At 39.8% G+C, this 21,787-nt stretch overlaps 1 protein-coding gene across 1 annotated transcript in view; it reads right to left on the reverse strand.

The window, feature by feature from the left end:
• Positions 1 to 21,787, reverse strand: part of LOC111143474 (testis-specific kinase 2) — a 143,519-nt gene that overhangs the window by 33,067 nt on the left and 88,665 nt on the right. The window contains exon 4 of the mRNA XM_022497253.1: positions 4,460 to 4,508. Within this exon, the coding sequence (XP_022352961.1) occupies positions 4,460 to 4,508 (49 nt within the window). The remainder of the gene's footprint in view (positions 1 to 4,459; positions 4,509 to 21,787) is intronic.

Below are 21,787 nucleotides of genomic sequence, written 5' to 3' on the forward strand. Positions count from 1 at the left end.
GCCTTTGCCCTCAAGTAGGGTAGAAAAGACAAATAATTATGATTTTTTAATTGGGATATTTATAGGATATGGGAGATTGCAACAGTGGTTCTGATTCCTCACCCCTTATGGAATTGATGCCTTTAACATACAACTTTGCAGTATGCTCCCAATGTGGACTCAGGTGTGTGACTTTTTTTGTCCAGTGGAGATGCTGGGCAAGCAAATGTGAATATAAGCAGAATCATGAAAAGCACTTGAGCAAATGGCTGGCCTACTCTTGCTGTTCTGGTATCATCACATCTAGGCTAGTCTGTTGATCGCAGAAGGGTCAGAAGCAGCTGAAGCAAGGCCGTCCCAGCAAAGCCCAACCTAGATCAGACTACCAGTTGACCTGCCAGATGCATGAATGAGCTCAAGTGAGACTAGCAGAGCTGTCCAGCTGGGCTCAGCTCAGCCCTGCAGGTATATAAGAAATAAATGTTTATTACTGTCTGCTTTTGAGGTTTTGTGGTTGGATAGTACATAGCAATTGCTAACTAATATATAGGGTTATATTTTCTGTCTTTAAAAACTGAAGATTTTCACTTCCTTGATACTCTTGACTAAATGAAAGACAACGTTAGGGTTTCCTGAGTCAAAGACATACTTATGGGGCATTTCTACTCGATACAATATGGATTCTTAATTCAACTTATAAACTTAAAAGGTTTTATTTGATCTTTTATCAAACTTTTCTCTTTAACAAATAACTCATTTGCTTAAAAACTCAGAAGTCGGGGCACCTGGGTGGCTCAGTGGGTTAAAGCCTCTGCCTTCGGCTCAGGTCATGATCCCAGGGTACTGGGATCGAGCCCCGAATCAGGCTCTCTGCTCAGCAGGAAGCCTGCTTCCTTCTCTCTCTGCCTGCCTCTCTGCCTACTTGTGATCTCTGTCTCTGTCAAAAAAATAAATAAAATCTTTAAAAAAAAAACAAAAAACCTCAGAAGTCTATACTTAACTACAGGTGAAACTATCTGTAGTACTTAGTAGTACCTAACTGACTGTTTCAAGTTCAATTAATGCCTACAATTTCATTATTTTTTCAAAGACTTTATTTACTTATTTGAGAGAGAGAGAGTATGCACATAAGCAGGGGTTGGGGTAGAAGGAGAAACAGACTCCCAGCTAAGCAGGCAGACAGACAGACATAAACCACTGAAGACGCCGGCCTTTTCCCCCCAAATTCAGAGCACTGCTCATCCCAAGGCCTATGTGTAGAGCACATGTGATACAAAGGCTTGGAGGACAGGGGCTTGATCCCATGACCCCAGGATCACAACCTAAGCCGAAGGCAGACACTTAACTGACTGAGCCACCCAGGCACCTTAAAGCCTATAATTTTATTTTTTAATTATTTTTTAAAAGATTTTATTTATTTATTTGAGATAAAGAGAGAGAGAGAGAGTGCAAGGCGGGGGCAGAGGGAGGGGGAGAAGCAAGCTCCCCACTGAGCAGGGAGCCTCACGTGGGGCTCGATCCCAGGACACTGGGATCATGACCTGAGCTAAAAGCAGACACTTAACTGAGTCACCCAGGTGCCCCCAATGTCTATAATTTTAAAAAAGACTCACAGAAATGGTTCAAGCCCAGAAAAGTCCAGATCACTACTGTACCTGAGAAATACTATTCCTAATACTATCAGTACTTTATAGGCACTAACAAGAGCTATGTTTGTCTGCTGTAATTATTGACAAAGTATTTTAAGAGAAATAAGACATGGTATTCACATTATTATAAAGAGCAGCATTCCACCAGTCAGAAAAATCTACTAAATGTCATCTAAGTTCCCAGGGCTATGCTAGATGTTATTAGTAATTTATTTTTCTAATCCTTAGTGAAACCAAGAGCTGTGCTGCCAAATCAAATTATGGGATAAACACAGGATTCCCCAGAGATCTATGCCATGATGGCCTTTGCTGATCCCCTTCTGAAAATAACCATAAGCATTTGGATATTTGGGCTGCATGACCATCAGCCTATTAACATCGTAGTAAAAATTATTTATGTTATAAGCTATGCCAATATCCATCAATGATACTAGAAATACACACTCTTTCACAAAATAGGCACTATATTTTATATATGGCTATGAATAAGACAACAAACAACAGAAAATATTATTTAAGTGCAACATGGACAAAGAATGCTGCATTAAGGGGCGCCTGGGTGGCTCAGTGGGTTAAAGCCTCTGCCTTCGGCTCAGGTTATGGTCCCAGGGTCCTGGGATCGAGCCCCACGTCCGGCCCTCTGCTCGGCGGGGAGCCTGCTTCCTCCTCTCTCTCTCTCTCTCTCTCTGCCTACTTCTCTGCTTGCTTGTGATCTCTGTCAAATAAATAAATAAAATCTTCAAAAAAAAAAAAAAAAAAAGAATGCTGCATTAAGATCATTCAATTCTGCCACTTCCATTACACCCCAAATTTAAATCTGCAACACGATTACAGATTTTAAAGCATTTTCTTCTTTGTCAGCAAAACCAACATACAAGCCCTTCCAATAAACTTACATTTCAGAGAACAATGATATAACAAAGGAGTATAACAAATATTTTAAAAATTATTAGTGTCAGAGCTCTGGCAGATAGAAAGCTTGAGAGAAGGAGAGAGTTTTGTCTTTGAAGAATTTAGACTCACTTCTGAGAAAAGAAATACATAGAAAATGTTTTTTTGATCTGGAATGCTGGTTATGGGTGTGTTCATTTGTAAAAATTTAGTGAGTTATACAGTATCATATGTGTGCTTTTTTAATGTCATACTTCAATAAAAAGTTTTTAAAAATTTTAATAACATTAACAGCAGTACTGAAAAGCAGTATTAAATACCAAATGAAAAATATTGACAATTCAAGGAATTCAGGAAGGACAAGTCAATGTTAATAACAAAAGCTGTAATAGTTAAAATGTATTAATGAATTACTATATGCCAGGCACTGTGCCAAATAAGCATTTTACAAAATCCCTGTGAAATCATCATTTTATCAGCAAGATCTGCCATAATTACTTACTCCCTCCTCCTTGAAACGCCTTCCTTTCCATTCCAGGCCAATACAATTTTCTTGTTTTTTTTCCTAACTCACTAGCCACTCCCTCTCAAAATGCCTTTCTCCTTTGGCTTTTAAAATTGAAATACTGTAGGGCTCAGACACTGGTCTTCTTCTCTCTCTAGACTCCCTGGGGCAGATACTATTATTATTATTCCCATTTTATAGACGACAACACTGAGACACAGAGAAATTCAAACCTAGGCAATCAAGATGTCAGAGGTCATGCTCTTAATTACCTCATTATTCTGCCTTCTTTGACTTTCCATAAAAGAGGCAGGACAGAGGGTGCCTGGGTGGCTGGGTGGGTTAAGCCTCTGCCTTCAGCTCAGGTCATGGTCTCAGGGTCCTGGGATGAAGCCCTGCATAGGGCTCTCTCTGCACTGCATCGGGCTTTCTGGTCAGCAGGGAGCCTGCTTCCCCCCTCTCTCTTTGCCTGCCTACTTGTGATCTCTCTCTCTCTCTCTCATAAATAAAATCTTTTAAATAAAATCTTTTAAAAAACAAAAAAGGCAGGACAGAGCTACACACATTCCACATTCTGATGCCCTCAGTAACTGAGAAAAGAGACAAAGAGTGAAGCATATAGGACTTTCCATCATCAGATATTAATGACTAAAATGAGGCACCAAGCCTGCAGGAAATGAACATTCACAAATCCTGAAAAACAGTTTTCCTTCCTAAGTTTCTTCACTTTGTATTTTGGTACTAAATTCCCAAGGAAAATTGTGAACACTTTCTAGCGCATAGATTCTCAAATCTAGATGCTCATTTGAATAATCTGGGGAGCTTTTAAAAATGCATATGGACCTGATGAAAACCTACCAAACTAGATTTCAGGGATCTGTGTTTCTAAGAAGCACCCAAGCAAATTCTGAAGCTGATAGCTCAGTACCTGAATTTAGGAAGACTTTGTTCTAGAAAGGATTCTCTGTCTTCAGAGGCTAAGTAGTGACTATCACATATTACCTGCTTAGAAGAGGCTGAAAATGAAATGAGACTGGAGAGGTAAACTAATTCCAATTAGTAATAAGACCAATCAGGACACTATAGCAGTGACAGTGGAATTCTAGATCAGGACACCAAACGTTTATGTTTGTTGCCATGAAAGAGTCTACAGCCAAGTGATGCCATCCCTTAGCCCAGGAAGGGGTCATCCAGGTAGCAAGAATCAATATAATATTTGAGCACTCATATTCTCAGAGTACTCATGAAGTATTATGAGGGAATCCAAGAATATTAAGAAATACAGCCATTGTCCCCAGGCAAGAGAAGAAAGCACTGTTAACACTGCTATTTTTGCATAAATATCAATGCATTATACAAACAACAATCACTATGGAACCCAAAATGCTGAAACTAAGGCAGAGAAGCCACTTCAATAGGCTTACTTAAGTCTTACCTCTGTAAGCGCATGCAACTGTCCTTGATGTACACACACACCCATGAACCTATGAAACAAAACACATTTTTTTTAAACAAATGAAAATACCACAACTGCCATATTGAGAAACTAGTTTAGTTATTCATGCATTAGAAACAATCCAATACCTGTGAAGTCTCCTGGGTTCCTGTACAACCCTGTAGCCTCTCTAACTTTGATACCAGGCTGGTAAAATTCTAAGTTTACCATGAAACATCTGGTTGTGGCAAGATCTAGTGGTAAAAAACAACTGTGGAAGAGAGAAAGGAGTAAGCCTTAAAAATAGCATGGTATATTAGAAAAGGCACCAAAGCACCAAACTGGAAGTAAGGAGACTTGATCTTGGTTTCAGGTCCACTACCATCTAGCTACATGCTCAAGAAAAATTTTTAAAAATTTTTTAAAAAGGAGAGAGAGAGAGACAGTAACACTATCTGAACTTCAGTTTCCTCATGTAGAAAGTAAGCAGGTTGGACTAGCCAATCTGAAGGTCTGTAATTTACAAACTAGTAACTATGAGAGAGAGGGGGTAAAAAAAGCACCCATATGCTGGAAGACAAAGGACTAACTTCCTTTACATTAAAAGAACTCCTCCAAATATGTTTTTAAAAAAAAGAAGAAGAAGAAGAAGGAGAAGGAGAAGAAGCAGCAGCAGCAGCAAAGGTGTCTTGTTGGCTCAGTTAAGCATGTGCCTTTGGCTCAGGTCAGGATCCCAGGGTCCTGGAATCAAGCCCCAAGTAGGGCTCCCTGCTCAGCAGGGAGCATATTTATCCCTCTCCCTTTGTCCCCCTCCCCCTTTACTCATGCTCACTCTCTCTCTCTCTCTCTCTCAAATAAATAAAATCTTGAAAAAGAAAAGGAAGGAAAAAAAAATGCATGTAATTCACAGAAAAGTAAAATGTCTAATAAAAATATCAAAATGCTCGGGGCGCCTGGGTGGCTCAGTGGGTTAAAGCCTCTGCCTTTGGCTCAGGTCATGATCCCAGGGTGCTGGGATCGAGCCCCGCATCGGGCTCTCTGCTCAGCAAGGAGCCTGCTTCCTCCTCTCTCTCTGCCTGCCTCTCGCCTACTTGTGAGCTCTGTCTGTCAAATAAATAAATAAATAAATAAATAACATATTTTTAAAAAAAAAAGAAAAGAAAAGAAAAGAAAAAGAAAAAATATCAAAATGCTCTAATTCACTCATAATTGAAGAAATATACATTAAAAGAAGATATTGTTTTTTAAAATCTATCAAATGAACAAAGATTAAGATTGATCATGCTCAGTGTTGTCCAGAAGGTGAGAAAACAGGAAGAAGAAACACTGTTAAGTTCTTCGCACAACTTTTTCAAAGGGTAATTGATTACATCTAACAAACATTTTAATAGCTCCAACAGTTCCACTTCTCAGAATTTATGTTACAAATATACTCAATTTGGGTACATATAAAAGGACATTTACTTCACCACTGTATATCAAATACCTGCCAATAAAAGACTAAATATTTATAGTATATTCACAGATTGGAATACTATACAGCCATTTAAAAGGAATGGAATAGATATTTATGCACTGATATGGAAAGATATCCAAAATATACTGTTAAATAAAAACAGTGAGCTACAAATCCCACTTATATTTTAAAAAGTCTGGATATTAATAGAAAATGTCTAGGAAGCACTAATAATAATAATATATGATGTCATATGTGGAATCTACAAAAGAAAAAACAAGATAAAAACAGACTCATAGGGGCGCCTGGGTGGCTCAGTGGGTTAAGCCTCTGCCTTCGGCTCGGGTCATGATCCCAGGGTCCTGGGATCGAGCCCCGCGTCGGGCTCTCTGCTCCACAGGGAGCCTGCCTCCACCTCTCTCTCTCTGCCTGCCTCTCTGTCTACTTGTGATCTCTGTCAAATAAATAAATAAATAAATAATCTTTTAAAAAAAAAACACAGACTCATAAATACAGAGAACAAATTGGTGATGGTTGCGGGAGGAAGGGGACAGAGATGGGAGAAACAGCTGAAGGGGATGAAGAGGTACAAACTTTCAGTTACAAATAAGTCATGGGAATGTAAAGTACAACACAGAGAATATGGTCAATAATATCGAAATAATTTTGCATAGTGACAAATGATAACTACACTTATGATAAGCATTTCATAATATATATAAATGTTGAATCACTATGTTGCACACCTGAAACTGATATATTGTATATCAACTATATTTTAATTTTTTTAAGACTTTATTTATTCATTTGACACAAAGAAAGAGAGAGAAAGCACAAGCAGGGGGAGCAGGAGGCAGAGTGAGAAGCAGGATCCCACTGAGCAAGGAGCCCAATGCAGGACTCAATCCCAGGACCCTGGGATCATGACCTGAGCTGAAGGCAGACACTTAACTGACTGAGCTACCAAGGCGCCTCTCAACTATACTTCAATTTAAAAATAGAAAGAAGAAAAAAAGAAGAGGGGAAGATACTTGAGAACTATCTGGAGAGAAGGCCAGGTAAACATAGAGGCAGAGATAAAAGTTATGCTGCCACAAACCAAAGAATGTCTGGAGTCACCAAAAGCCAGAAGAAACAAGAAAGGATTCTCCCCTACAGCCTCCAAAGGAAGTGTTGCCTATCGATACCTTGATTTCAGACTTTGGAACTGCGACAGAATAAATTTAGATTGTTTAAAGCCACAGGTTTACGGTACTTTGTTAGGCAGTCCCAGTTAACGAATACAATGCATGACTGATTTTGTACAAAGTAGATGCAAAGGCAATTTGGTAGAGCAAAAATAGTGTTTTCAACAAAGGGAGCATGAACATCTGGATACACACATACAAATAAATTTGGATTAATACCTTTTAGCATATATAAAATTGACTTAAGATGGATCATAAACCTTAATGTAAAACCAAATCTATAGGGTGCCTGGGTGGCTTGGTTGGTTAACAGCTGCCTTTGCCTTAGGTCATGATCCTGGAGTCCCAGGATTGAGTCCCACATCGGGCTCCCTGCTCAGCGGAGAGTCTGCTTCTCCCTCCGACTTCTCTCCTCTCATGCTTTCTCTCTCTCATTCTCTCTCTCGAATAAACAAATCTTAAAAAAAAAATCTATAAAGGGCGCCTGGGTGGCTCAGTGGGTTAAGCCGCTGCCTTCGGCTCAGGTCATGATCTCAGGGTCCTGGGATCGAGTCCCGCATCGGGCTCTCTGCTCGGCAGGGAGCCTGCTTCCCTTCCTCTCTCTCTGCCTGCCTCTCTGCCTACTTGTGATCTCTGTCTGTCAAATAAATAAATAAAATCTTAAAAAAAAAAAAAATCTATAAAATATCTGGAAGAATTCATAGAAGAAAACCTTTGTGACCTTCTGTTAAGTAAAGTTTTCTTAGACATGACACCAAAGCATAATCTATAAAATTAAAAATTGATTAAACTTCTATTTTTTAAGATTTTATTTATTTATTTAAGAGAGAGTGAGCAAGAGAGAGAACACACGCAAGGGCAGAGGGAGAGGGAGAAGCAGGCTCCCCACTGAACAGGGAGACTGATGCAGGCCTTGATCCCAGGACTCTGAGATAATGACCTGAGCCAAATGACCACAAAGCCACCCAGTCTCCCCAATTAATTAGACTTCTTAAAATCAAAATATTGTGCTTTTTTTTTTAAAAAAAGATTATTTATTTATTTATTTATTTGAGAGAGAACAGAGCGTGCAAGAACACGAGTGGGAGGCGGGAAGAGGGAGCAGACTCCCCATTGACCAGGGACCCCAGGGAGCCTGGGTGGCTCAGTGGGTTAAGCCACTGCCTTCAGCTCAGGTCATGATCTCAGGGTCCTGGGATCAAGTCCCACATCGGGCTCTCTGCTCAGCAGGGAGCCTGCTTCCCTCTCTCTCTCTCTCTCTCTCTCTCTCACTGCCTCTCCGTCTACTTGTGATCTCTCTGTCAAATAAATAAATAAAATCTTTAAAAAAAAAGATTATTTATTTATTTGAGAGAGAACAGAGCGTGTGAGAACACAAGTGGGAGGCGCGGTGGGAGAAGGAGCAGACTCCCCATTGAGCAGGGACCCCAGTGAGAGGCTTGATCCCAGGACCCTGGGACCATGACCTGAGCTGAAGGCAGATGTCCAACTAACTGAGCCACCCAGGTCCCCTATCTTGAACTCTTTCTAAGACACTGTTAAGAGAATGAAAAGACAAGTCATAGGGGCTCCTGGCTGGATGAGTGGATTAAGCCTCTGCCTTCGACTCAGGTCATGATCTCAAGGTCCTCGGATCAAGCCCCACATGGGGTTCTCTGGTCAGCAGGGAGCCTGCTTCCCCCTCTCTCTCTGCCTGCCTCTCTGCCTACTTGTGATCTATCTCTCTCTCTCTCTGTCAAATAAATAGATAAAAATCTTTAAAAAAGACAAGTCATAGACTGCAGTGCATATATCTAAGAAAGATTTGTGTTTAGATTTTTTTTTAAAGATTTATTTACTTATCTTAGAGGAGGGAGAGGCAAAGGGAGAGGGAGAGAATGCCAAGCAGACTCCACACTGACTGTGGAGCCCAACATAGGGCTTGATCCCAAAAACCGGAGATCACAGCCCCACCCAAAATCAAGAGTATGATGCTCAACTGACTGAGCCACCCACCCCATGTTTAGATTTTTTTTTAATCTCTCAAAACACAATAATAACCCAATTTAAAAAATAGAGAAAGAATAAAACAGACAATTCACTAAAGATATACAGATGGAAAATAAGTACATGAAAAGATCAAGATCTTTAGGGAAATGCAAATAAAAAAAATAAGATGTACTATACATCTATTAGAATGTCTAAAATTAAGGACTTTCAGTACCAAATGATGGTAAAAATGAAGAGCAACTGGAATACCCATGCAGTGCTGGTGGGAATATGAAACGGTACAACCACTTTGGAAGACACTGAGGTAGTTTCTTTTTTTTTTTTTTTTTTTAAGATTTTATTTATTGATTTGACAGACAGATATCACAGATGGGCAGAGAGGCAGGCAGAGAGAGAGGAAGGGAAGCAGGCTCCCCACTGAGCAGAGAGCCAGATGCGGGACTCGATCCCAGGACCCTGGGATCATGACCTGAGCTGAAGGCAGCGGCTTAACCCACTGAGCCACCCAGGCGCCCCCTGAGGTAGTTTCTTAAGTAAACATGTACCTATCATATGATCTAGCTATTCCACTCCTAGGTATTTAAAACAAAAGAAGTGAAACCATATGTCAACACAAAACTTTTACACAAATACCCATTAGCAGTTGAAGGGATAAAACAAATTATGGTATTCATACAACAGACTAATTACTCAGCTACAAAAAGGAAATATGCAACAGTGGATAAATCTCAAAATAATTATGCTGACTAAAAAATCTGGACCCAGGCTCCTGGGTGGCTCAGTTGGTTAGGCAACTGCTTTCAGCTCGGGTCATGGTCCTGGAGTCCTGGGATTAAGTCCCACATTGGGCTCCCAGCTCCATGGGGAGCCTGCTTCTCCCTCTGACCTTCTCCCCTCTCATGTTCTCTCCCACTGTCTCTCTCTCAAATAAATAAATAAAATCTTTAAAAATATTAAAAAATAATAAATAAATAAATAAATAAAAGTAAGAAATCTGAACCCAGTAAAGTACATACTATCCCATTCCATTGATATAAAAGTCTATAAAGTAAAATGAATCTATAGTGACAAAAGCAGATTCATAGTTGCCTGAGAGGTGTGGAGTTTATGGGGGTGAAAAGGGAAGGGAGGAGGACATGTTCACTACCTCATGTTGATGGTTTCATGGGTGTATATACATATGTCAAAACTTAACGCAGTGCACACTTTAAATGTGTGCAGTTTATTGTATATCATTTAAATCTCAAGAAAGCTATAAAACGAAGAAGAAGAAAAACAGTAAGTGGTACTGACCAGGTAAGGGTAATTTTTATTTTTTAGCATACACACTTACGTTATATTTGAAGTCTTTTTAACCAACAGGTTATATTTATGTGTAAAAATAATTTAAAATATAAATTTTAAATTAAAATTAAAAACTATACATAAATGATTATTACTGATGATGATCATTAAAATGGAAGGAAAAGATAAATGTCACAAAGCCAGTGACAATTGGGCCAAGAAGGAAGTCTCATTAACAATTCCCTCAAGGGGCACTTGGGTGGCTTAGTCCGTTAAGCATCTGACTCTTGATTGCAGCTCAGGTCATGATCTCAGGGTTGTGAGATGCAGCCCCGTTGGGCTCCGACTCAGTGAGGAGTCTGCTTGAGATTCTCTCCCTCTGTCTCACCCTGTCCCTCCCCCAGCTCACACACTCTCTCTCTCAAATAAATAAATCTTAAAAAAAAAAAAAATGCCCTCAAGTCTCAAGTAAGCTCTAGTTTAGAAGGGCAAAGAAAAGCGAAGACTGACTACAAGTGAGAGTAAAGGCAAAGCAGTGATAAGGTTGGAAAGGACCATAAAGAGCCATGAAGGCAGAGTCCAGGTCATATTCTTCCTCGTGTTCATAGCACTGAGCAGTACCCAGAAAATAGGAGGCACAAGCAGTAAATGACTGTTGAGTGAAAAGGAACTGAGTGAGGGAGAATGTGTGGTTGGCTGTAATATCACAGTAGAGTTTTAAAGACATGCCACAAATGTGGAAATTTCAGTTTCTCTGGAGGTCGTTTCTGGACCGCCAGTTTTCTCTAACTGCATCCAGAGACTTGGTGGGAACTTGAGAAAGGAAAAAACCCAAGGAAAGATCTAGGCAGTACTGAAAATAGGATACAGGCAACAATGACCAGTTGAAACTTACCTCTGGCTCGGGAATAAATGGGAAGTGAATTGGTAAAGGAGTTAAAAGGCTCTGAAGTTAGAGGGTGTGGGCTCAATCCCACCTCCACTCTATTACGCAAGCATTAGTTTCCTCTTTGTAAAATAAGATAACATTGTCCACAACATAAGGTTGTTGGAAGAGATTAAATGAAATCATGAATATAAAGTTCAGAGCACAGTGACTGGTATACAGTTAAGAGTTCAAAAAAAAAAGTAATTATCATAATTATAACTTAAACATGGACCAGGTGAGAATCAAATTCAGTCACAAGGTGACTGGGCAGAAAAGCTTCTTTTTTTTTTCTTTTAAAGATTTTATTTTTAAATAATCTCTACACCCAAATGCAGTTCGAACTCATGACTCCAAGCTCAAGAGTCGCATGCTCCACCGACTGAGCCAGCCAGGCAACCCGAAAAACTGGTTTTTATGTGCCCACTCTCCTCTAACCCTTGCTCCTACCTCCACTTCCTGCTTTGGAAAAGTGGGACATTTAACTTCATTCATCTCTCAGTTTCTTTACTATGAAAAATTGCTACCTAATAAGGAAGAGGGTGAGGGAGGAATGTTGGGCAGACAAAAGTCTAACAAATAATGAACCTAAGTAATACAGAATGCTGAAGACTGAATCTGGAATGCTATTTCTGGCCAGCATGGCACAATGTCTATAACCTATGCAGAAAGAACATCTGAGAGTGGCTAAGTTACTGTCAGAAACTAGTTGGGTAAAAAAGACAAGGCTGAGGGCACCTGGGCAGCTCAGGATGTTAAGCCTCTGTCTTTATAGCTGAGGTCATGATCCTGGAGTGCTGGGATCAAGCCCCACATTGGGCTCCCTGCTCAGTGGGAGCCTGCTTCTCCATCTCCCTTTGCTGCTCCTCTGTTTGTGCTCTCTCTCTCTGTCAAAAATAAATAAAATCTTTTTTTTTTTTTAAGATTTTATTTATTTATTTGACAGAGAGAAATCACAAGTAGGCAGAGAGGCAGGCAGAGAGAGAGGAGGAAGCAGGCTCCCTGCTGAGCAGAAAGCCCGATGTGGGGCTCGAACCCAGGACCTGGGATCATGACCTGAGCCGAAGGCAGCGGCCCAACCCACTGAGCCACGCAGGCGCCCCAAAAATAAATAAAATCTTAAAAAAAAAAAAAAAAAGAGGAGGCTGTAGTGGAACAAAGGAAATATGAGCAAGATGAATGAGAAAACAGTTAATCTGAGGGAGCTGCCGTTGTTACAGCATCTTTAAAATAGGTCACTCTAAGTATCTGTGCAACTCCCCAGTCTTTGGAATTACAAGAATCAGCATGCCATTCACGTATTAAAAGACTATTTCTTTAATTTACTTTTTTTATTTAAATTTAAGTTAACAGGGGTGCCTGGGTGGCTCAGTTGGTTAAGCATCTGCCTTCAGCTCAGGTCATAGTCCCAGGGTCCTGGGATCGAGCCCTGCATTTGGGTCCTTGCTCAGCAGAAGCCAGCTCCCTCTCCCACTCCCTCTTGCTTATGTTTTCTCTCTCTCACTGTGTCTCTCTCTGTCAAATAAATAAATAAACCTTAAAAAAAATAAAGTTAAGTTAACATATAGTGTAGTTTTGGTTTCAGAAGTAGAATTCAGTGATTCATCACCTACATATAAATCCAGTGTTCATCCCAACAAATGCTCTCCTTAAGGCCCATCTTTCATTCAGCCCATCTTCTTCCAGCAACCTTCAGTTTATTCTCTATAGTTAATAGTCTCTTATGGTCTGTTTCCTTCTGTTTTTATCTTATTTTATTTTTCCTTCCCTTCCCCTATGTTCATCTGTTTTGCTTCTTAAATTCTACTTATGAGTGAAATCATATATTTGCCTTTCTCTGACTGACTTATTTAACATAATAAATACCCTCTAGTTCCATCCACATCATTGTAAATAAACAATTCTTTATTGAGTGGCTACTATATACAAGGCTTTAGGGACAGGACAGTGAATAAAAGAAAGTCCCTGATCCCACAGAACTTTCATTCTAGAGTTCATTCTGCTGTAAGGCAATTGTAATAAAAAGTTAAGTGGGGGGACGCCTGGGTGGCTCAGTTGGTTGAGCGGCTGCCTTCGGCTCGGGTCATGGTCCCGGCGTCCTGGGATGGAGTCCCGTATCGGGCTCCTTGCTCATCAGGGAGCCTGCTTCTCCCTCTGCCTCTGCCTGCCATTCTGTCTGCCTGTGCTTGCTCTCTCTCCCTCTCTCTCTCTCTGACAAATAAATAAATAAAATCTTTAAAAAAAAAAAAAGTTAAGTGGGTATTTTGCAGAATGTAGCTAAACTGTATGCATAAATAGCTGTTTCTAGTGAGCCTCTTACAGAAAGGATGCTTCTCTTGAGATCAAATGGTATCCCTACCTAAGAATAATTCTATTCCCAGGGCACCTTCGTGGCTCAGGAAAGTGTCTGCCTCCAGTTCAGGTCCTGATCCCAGGATTCTGGGATCAAGTCCCATATCAGGCTCCCTACTCAGCAGGGAGTCTGCTTCCTCCTCTCCTCCTTGCTTATGCTCTCTCTCACTATCTCTGTCTCTCTCTCTCTCTCTCAAATAAATAAATAAAATCTGAAAAAAAAAAAAAGAGTATTTCTAGTTCTATTGCCCCACCATAGCAAAAAGAGATAAAGTAAAATATGATAAGCCACATTTCTTTCCTCATTATGGCTTTTCAAACTATAATAGGCCCTACCAGGGGTGGGTTAACTATGGCCCACTATTTGTTTTTATAATTTATTAGAAGTTTTTATTTATTTATTTTTGTGTGCATGAGAGAGGGCGGGGAAGGGAGGCAAAGGGAGTACAGGAGTTGGGGGGAGGCAAAGTGAGAAGCAGACTTCCTGCCTAGCAGCGAGCCCAATGAGGGACTCCATCCCAGGATTCTGAGACCATGACCTAAACAGAAAGCAAACGCCTAACCAACTGAGCTACCCAGGCACCCAGTTTTTATAATTTTTTTATTGGAACAAAATCATGGTATTGTCTATGGCAGCTTAGCTGCAATAGAGACTGTATGACTTGCAAAGATTAGAATATATACTGTCTAGTCCTTCACAGAAACAGTTTGCTGACCCTTGCACGACTGCATAGGGATCCAACCCATTCCCATCTAGGGGGACTTACAATATCCTCATCTGCAAAAATGGGACCCCAAAATAACACCATCTTAGAGGCCACTTAGGAAGATTAAATGGAATAGTTCAGGTATAATATTTAGCAATGTCTAGCCCATGCTCAAATAAAACTTAGTTGCTTTTAATTTATCATTACTAATGATCCTAAATTATACCATCCCTTACATGGCTATTAGGATCACCTTTCAAAACACAAAATATGTCATTACCCTCTTATAACACTTCAACAGCTCTGTTCTGCCTATAGAATAATGTTGAAAATTCCTTACCACAGTATTTAAAACTTGATCTGGTCCAACTTATCTTTGGATCCTCATATTTTCCTATAAGCCTTATTCTCTTCCCATCTCTTCATCTCCTCTGGTTCTATCCTACAAATTTCCCCCATCTCAAAAAATGCTTCCTTGCCCCATCCCTAAAATAGGATGCTAATTTACTCTTTTCATTTGTTATCACTTTAATAGGTTACATTCACTATCTACATTTCTTTAATCTTCACTCATTCTTAAGTTCATTATAATTGGCCTTTTGCCCATATCACTCTTTTGTAACTTCCTTACTATGAAGGATTCAGAGTTTTTTTTTTTTAATTTTTGCATTTCTAGTACCTAGTATAGTATCTGGCACACAGTAAGCAATCTCTCAGTAAAGATTTGTTTAATGGCATGAATGATTTTTATGACCTACAAACTTAAGTTCAAGCTCTTCTCTGAGTTGGAAGACTATTTTATTTCATTTTACTGAAAACCATCCTTCCAGGATCAGCTAAAATTTCATCTTCTCTACATTGATCTAGATATCTTCGGCTAGCATTATTCCTCTATCTTTTCCTTACTCCCCCCAACAGTACTACAATGCACTTTTCACCCTGCTTTGAAAGACTGCTCATAAGCATAACTGAGGTGGTCCAGGGTCTGGAGTAAGACTGCTTATATTTGAATTCTGGCTCTGCCACTTCATGATAACCTCTCCATATTTTAGTTCCTTCACATGCAAAATGAAGGTATTACTATTACCTAACCCAAATGGTTATTGTGAAGATGAAATGACATAACTTGGGCTCCTGGAACATAATAAGCACTAGAATATGTTAGCTATTCTTCTTCTTTTAACACTTCTAACTCCTTCTCCAGGCTGGAATATGAGAAAGGTTTTCAAGAATACAGCTTTCTTCTCATTTGTTTCTATACACAGTGCCTGATACACAATGCTTTGCACATAAGATACAAAACAAACACTTCTTGAATGCAAAAGCAATAATCGCCAAATTAGCTTGACAATGTAAATTCATTTTCTAAGAAAAAACATTTAGAGGCAGGTACAAGGCTGGAAAGACAAGAGGTATTTATTTTATTTAATCAAATATTTACATAGAAGCTAGGCGATAGGACTCTACTAGTAAAACAATGGCTACATTTTAAAGTCATGGACCTCCTAGAAGCTGAAAAGACCTGGTTACAACCCCACAGGCCACCATTCACTATGACCACATCATCCCCAGAGACGTCACAGCCAGCACATTCAGGCAGGAACTGGCTTCATGTGACAATTTTGTGCCTACCTTCCTCCCCACCCCCGACTCACATCACCACATCACAGTGGTACAGCACAACTCTACTTCTATGTGAAACTGCTCTGCCTGACCTCCTCAACCTCACTTCCTTTCCACCACCCACCACATCCCAAACAGTGTCACAGAGCTCACAAGCTAAGACAGGTATTAACTTTATATTGGAAGAAGAGCTTGAGCAGAGTTCATCATTCCAATTCTATAAAAAGCATATACTTTAAAAGGGAAATATTACTCATCCTTAACAGGGAAGTGATATACGCCTAGAAAAGTATTTATTTATTTTAAAGATTTTATTTATTTGACAGAGAGAGACACAGTGAGAGAGGGAACACAAGCAAGGGGAATGAGAGAGGGAGAAGCAGGCTTCCCGCAGAGCAGGGAGGCCAAAGCAAGGCTCAATCCTCATGACCCCAGCCAAAGGCAGACGCCCAACAACTGAACCACCCAGGTGTCCCTAGAAAAGAACTTAATGTCAATAGTAAGTTGTCACTGAAATTGTTATTGCTAATTATATTAAAATCTAAGTTGCGGATGAAGCCTCAGATTTTTTTCGGTATGAGATCAGACCTAAAAAAATACATTTGGAATGATTTTTACTCCCCACTACCACCACCCAAAATCATGCCAGCCAGAATTACTTAACTCAGGAGGAGAGTTCTTTGTTAATGCATGTGCTTAGTTTTTATACTACACACACACACTAGTTAAGATGTAGGAAGAGTTACTGTTGTTTGTTAAGCCAGTGCTTCCTAAATTTTAATGTGCAAACAAATCACCTGGGAATTATGTAAATTGCAGGCTCCAATTCAATAGGTCGGGGCAGAGAGAAGCTAAGCTGAGAGTCTGAATTTCTTTCTTTCTTTTTAAGATTCTTTTTATTTATTTGAGAGAGAGGAGAGCACAAAGGGAGATTGAGAGGGTGAAGCAGACTCCCCGCTGAGCAGGGAGCCCAATGCAGGACTCTATCCCAAGGAGCCTGAGGATCATGACCTGAGCTGAAGGCAGATGCTTAACCATCTGAGCCACCCAGGCAATAAGCTCCCAGCTAATGTTGATGCTCCTAGACCCCTGGAGCACATACTGAGCACCAAGGCTCAGTCTAGACAAAAGGCAAATGATCACCCACTCTAAAGTTAGTGAGACAGTAAGAGGAAACTCCCAACTCTGATACTACTAGAAACTAGACTTCGACCAGAAACTTAATTTGCCATAGTCTTTCCTGTAGCATGATTTACTATTTTCCATAAAGTGTTATTACCATGCTTTTATATACGCTTTGACTTTTCTCAGACTGTTTCCACTGCCTAGAATGCCCCTCCCCTCATTTCTACATAGTTAGATTCTCCCCACCCTCAAAGCCCAGTTCAAATACTTCCTTTCCCACAAAACAAATCTGTCTCCCTCCAAGGAGAAGTATTTCTGAACTAGCATGCTTCTGAACTTAACTACCAAGGCTCTCCATCTACACCACTCTCCTATGGCATCATCATTTCCTACCTTTAACTATGTTTCATAAAACGAAATGAATTCTCTTGCCTGTCATACAATAGTATATAAATACTTGCTGGGTAAATTTAAAACACGAACCTGACCACTCAAAAATTATTGAATGCCGGGGTGCCTGGGTGGCTCAGTCCTTAAACATCTGCTTTGGCTTAGGTCATGATCCCAGGGTCAGGGGATCGAGCCCCACATCTGGTGCCCTGCTCAGCAAGAAGCCTGCTTCTCCCTCTCCCACTCCCCCTGCTTGTGTTCCCTCTCTCGCTCTCTCTCTCTCTCTGTCAAATAAATAAATAAAATCTTAAAGAACAACTTATTGAATGCCTACTATGTGCCAGGCACTGGTAAAGATTATATGATTATGATAGCAACTGATTCTTAAAGAGCGCTTACTATGCACGCATTGTTTTTATATTCTATTTATTTAATCCTCACAATAATCCAATGAAATAATACCTTTTTTCTCCCAATCGTATTGATAAAGAAACTTGGGATCTGAGAAATAAAGTAATCTGCCCAAAGTCATACAGATAATACGTGGCAAAGCCAGGCATCAAACCTAAACAGTGGGTTCCGTGCTCTTAATCACAATGTTGTATTACCTCTTCATATAGTTATAAAAAGGATAAAAAAAAATGAGCAAGATACAATACCTTTAATTAAGAAGTTAGTGGCTGCTCAAAGTTTTTGCGGCAGCACACAGCTCCTGATCAAAGTCCAAATTAAAGAGTGTGTTATTCAAGAGTGTGAATGATCTGACCCCCACCTCTCTTCCCTTATCTCTTATTATATCCACCTACATTCTCTATGTTTTAGTTATGTAAGTTTCTACTCCTAAAAATGTCCTAAATTCTCCCACCTCCATACTGTTGCTAGAATGAGTCCATCTGGAATCCACTCTTCAAAGCTCTACCAATCCTTAAAAACTCAGTGCAAGAACGTCTCCAAAGAATAACAATAACAACAATAGCACCCAACGTTTATGTACCATTTAATGTGCCAGGCACTGCCATGTATCAAGTTATTTGATTGTTAAAACCACACTTTGGGAATGGTTATAATAATTCCCATCTCAGAGATATAATTTCAAATATTTCCCTAATCTTTCTAATCCAAAGTAATCTAATCTAATCTTTCCTCCTTAAGTAAATGACATTTCCCAGTGTCTACACAGTTGGTTAACACCATAATACAGAGTTCTGGAGAGCAGTATAGGGGCAGAATTGATCATGTCATTTCTAGGCCTGTCCCATAAAAACCTCAACCCTATCCTCCATACTTTCCTTTTTCATCTGTCAGCAGATGCAGAAGATCCAGTGAAGGAATCTGAGGCCCCATATTAGGTTTAAAAAACAAAAAACAAAACAAAACAAAAACTCCCCTTCTACCTCTACCCAACACACACTGAACCAGGACATAAATAAGAAACAAGCTTTTAAGGGGCACTTGCCTGGACTGGTTGGTAGAGCATGTGACTCTTGATCTCAGGATTTTTTTTTTTTTTAAGATTTTATTTATTTATTCGACAGAGAGAGACCACAAGTAGACAGAGAGGCAGGCGGAGAGAGAGGAGGAAGCAGGCTCCCTGCTGAGCAGAGAGCCCGATGCGGGACTCGATCCCAGGACCCCGAGATCATGACCTGAGCCGAAGGCAGCGGCTTAACCCACTGAGCCACCCAGGCGCCCCCTTGATCTCAGGATTATAAATTCGAGCCCCATATTAGGTATAGAGAGATTACTTAAAAACTTAAAAAAAAAAAAAAGACAAGAAAAGAAACCAAGCCCTTAAATAAATAAGATTTTATGTTGTTTATTACAATAGTTAACCCTCCTGGAATAAATATACCATGTAGTTTTGTGTCTCTATATATACCTAAAATACTGCCTTGTTCATAGTTAGGACTTAGTAAATATTTACTGAGTTCAATTAAAAGTTAAATTTCTTAATTCCAAGGTGGGATCTTTCCTAAGTCCTACTATTATCCAGTAGTCTCTAAAATGAGGAATGAGTGATATGGTGAGTACTGTGAAGTATGGAAGCCTGACCATTCACAGATCTGTATCCCTGAGACAAATAATACATTATGTGTTAATAAAAATAATTTAAAAAATAAAAAATAAAATGAGGAATGAGCATGATTATCCACTGAAATATGGAAAGAAAATTAGAACTTTTTTAATCTCTATTATTTTTATATAAAAAAGAGAAAATGAGTTTTAGTAATATTTAATATGGGTTAACAGTAGCACTTGGAGATGTGCTCAAAATGTTTTCCTAAGGGTAAACTATGATAGGCAGAAGATGTCCAAAGATATCCATGTTCTAACCCCCAAGACCTGTGACGATGTTGTTATATGGCAAAGGAATTAATTAAAGTTGCAGATGGAATTAAGGTTGCTAATCAGCTGACTTTAAAATAGGGAGATTAGGGGCACCTGGGTGGCTCAGTGGGTTAAAGCCTCTGCCTTCAGCTCAGGTCATGATCCCAGGGTCCTGGGATCAAGCCCCACATCGGCTCTCTGCTCAGCAGGGAGCCTGCTTCCCTTCCTCTCTCCCTGCCTGCCTCTCTGCCTACTTGTGATCTCTGTCTGTCAAATAAATAAATAAAATCTTTAAAAAAATTAAAAAAATAAAATAGGGAGATTATCCTGGATTATCAAGTGTTACCCCACACTTGTAGTGTCATCACAATGGTCCCCAAAGATAGAAAAGAAAGGCCAAAAAGTTAGTATTAGAGGGATACAATATGAAAAAGAATCAGCTGGCCACTGTTGGCTTTGAAGATGAAAGGAGCTACAAGCCAAAGAATGCAAGCCACTAGAAACTGAGAAAAGTAAGGAAACAGATTGTCCCCTAGAGCTCCCCAGAAAGAAACACAGCCCTCTCAATACTTTGATTTTAGTCCACTAAGATCCACATCAGACTTCTGACCTATAGAACTATAAGATAATGAATTGTGTTGTCTTAAACCACTAGGTAATTTGTTAGGGCAGCCACAGAAAACTAATGATACATAATAAAAAAAAAATTATGGGTTACTATCTTATGTTATAATGTTTACAGATCTAGGATAGACTTTGGGCTTTGACTCCTAAACAAGCACAAGGAGGGGTGCCTGGGTGGCTCAGTCTGACTCTTGAGCTTCTGACTCTTGATTTCAGCTTGTCATGGTCTCAGGATTATTAGATCAAGCCGCTTGTCAGGCTCTGTGCTTAGCACAAAGTCACTGACATTCTCTTTCTCCTTCTCCCTTTGCCCCTCCCCTGCTCTCTGGCGCTTTCTCTAAAATAAATAAACAAAAAAATCTTCTAAAAAATAAAAAACAGAGGCGCCTCGGTGGCTCAGTGGGTTGGGCCTCTCCTTCGGCTCAGGTCATGATCTCGGGGTCCTGGGATTGAGCCCCGCATCGGCTCTCTGCTCAGCGGGGAGCCTGCTTCCTCCTCTCTCTCTGCCTGCCTCTCTGCCTACTTGTGATCTCTCTCTGTCATAAATAAATAAATAAATAGATAGATAAATAAATAAATAAAACAAGCACAAGGAAAATAACATTATTATGTTGCTTGGTAGCATTTACCTCCACTCAAATATTTACTGAGCTCACAGTTCTGCTGTCAGGGTTAAACATTAAGATTTAAATACGGTCCCTCCTCAAAAGTTTATTACCTAAACAGAAGAGGGAGAAGTGTGACAGCAGGCTAAAACATACCTAGCTGTTCTCGCTCTGAAAAGAAAAAATTTAAAAAAACACAAAACACTAACACTACTATTAGTTTTGGACCTGCTCAATAGTACATAATATGATCTAGTAAGAGTTCCGTGGTCATTATATCAAAGTTGTCCAAAATATTACTACTTGTTGCTAACCTACAATATACCTAGAAACTGTGCCAAGTGTTTTATATATATGACCTGAGATTAAATTACCCTCATTTTATCATCTAGGAAAACAAGGGTCAGAGCATTTAAGTGACTTGACAAAAGTTGGAGAAGTACCAGGATCTGGATCTGTTTGGCTCCAAAACCTATGTTTTGTTCTGTGACAATGGGTATGAAAGAAAAAAGGCCAACAGTTCAATAATAACTTCATTTTGAGGATGCGTGGGTGGTACAGGCAGTTGAGTGAGTGACTGACTCTTGGTGTTGGCTCAGGTCGTGATCTCAGGGTCATGGGATGGAGCCCTGTGTGGTGTTCTATCTTGGCACGGAGTCTTCTTTTTTTTTTTTTTTTTTTTTTTTTAAAGATTTTATTTATTTACTTGACACAGAGAGAGATCACAAGTAGG

Source organism: Enhydra lutris, unplaced genomic scaffold, assembly GCF_002288905.1.
Source record: "Enhydra lutris kenyoni isolate GAN:26980312 unplaced genomic scaffold, ASM228890v2 scaffoldscaffold9, whole genome shotgun sequence".
Lineage (NCBI taxonomy): Eukaryota > Metazoa > Chordata > Mammalia > Carnivora > Mustelidae > Enhydra > Enhydra lutris.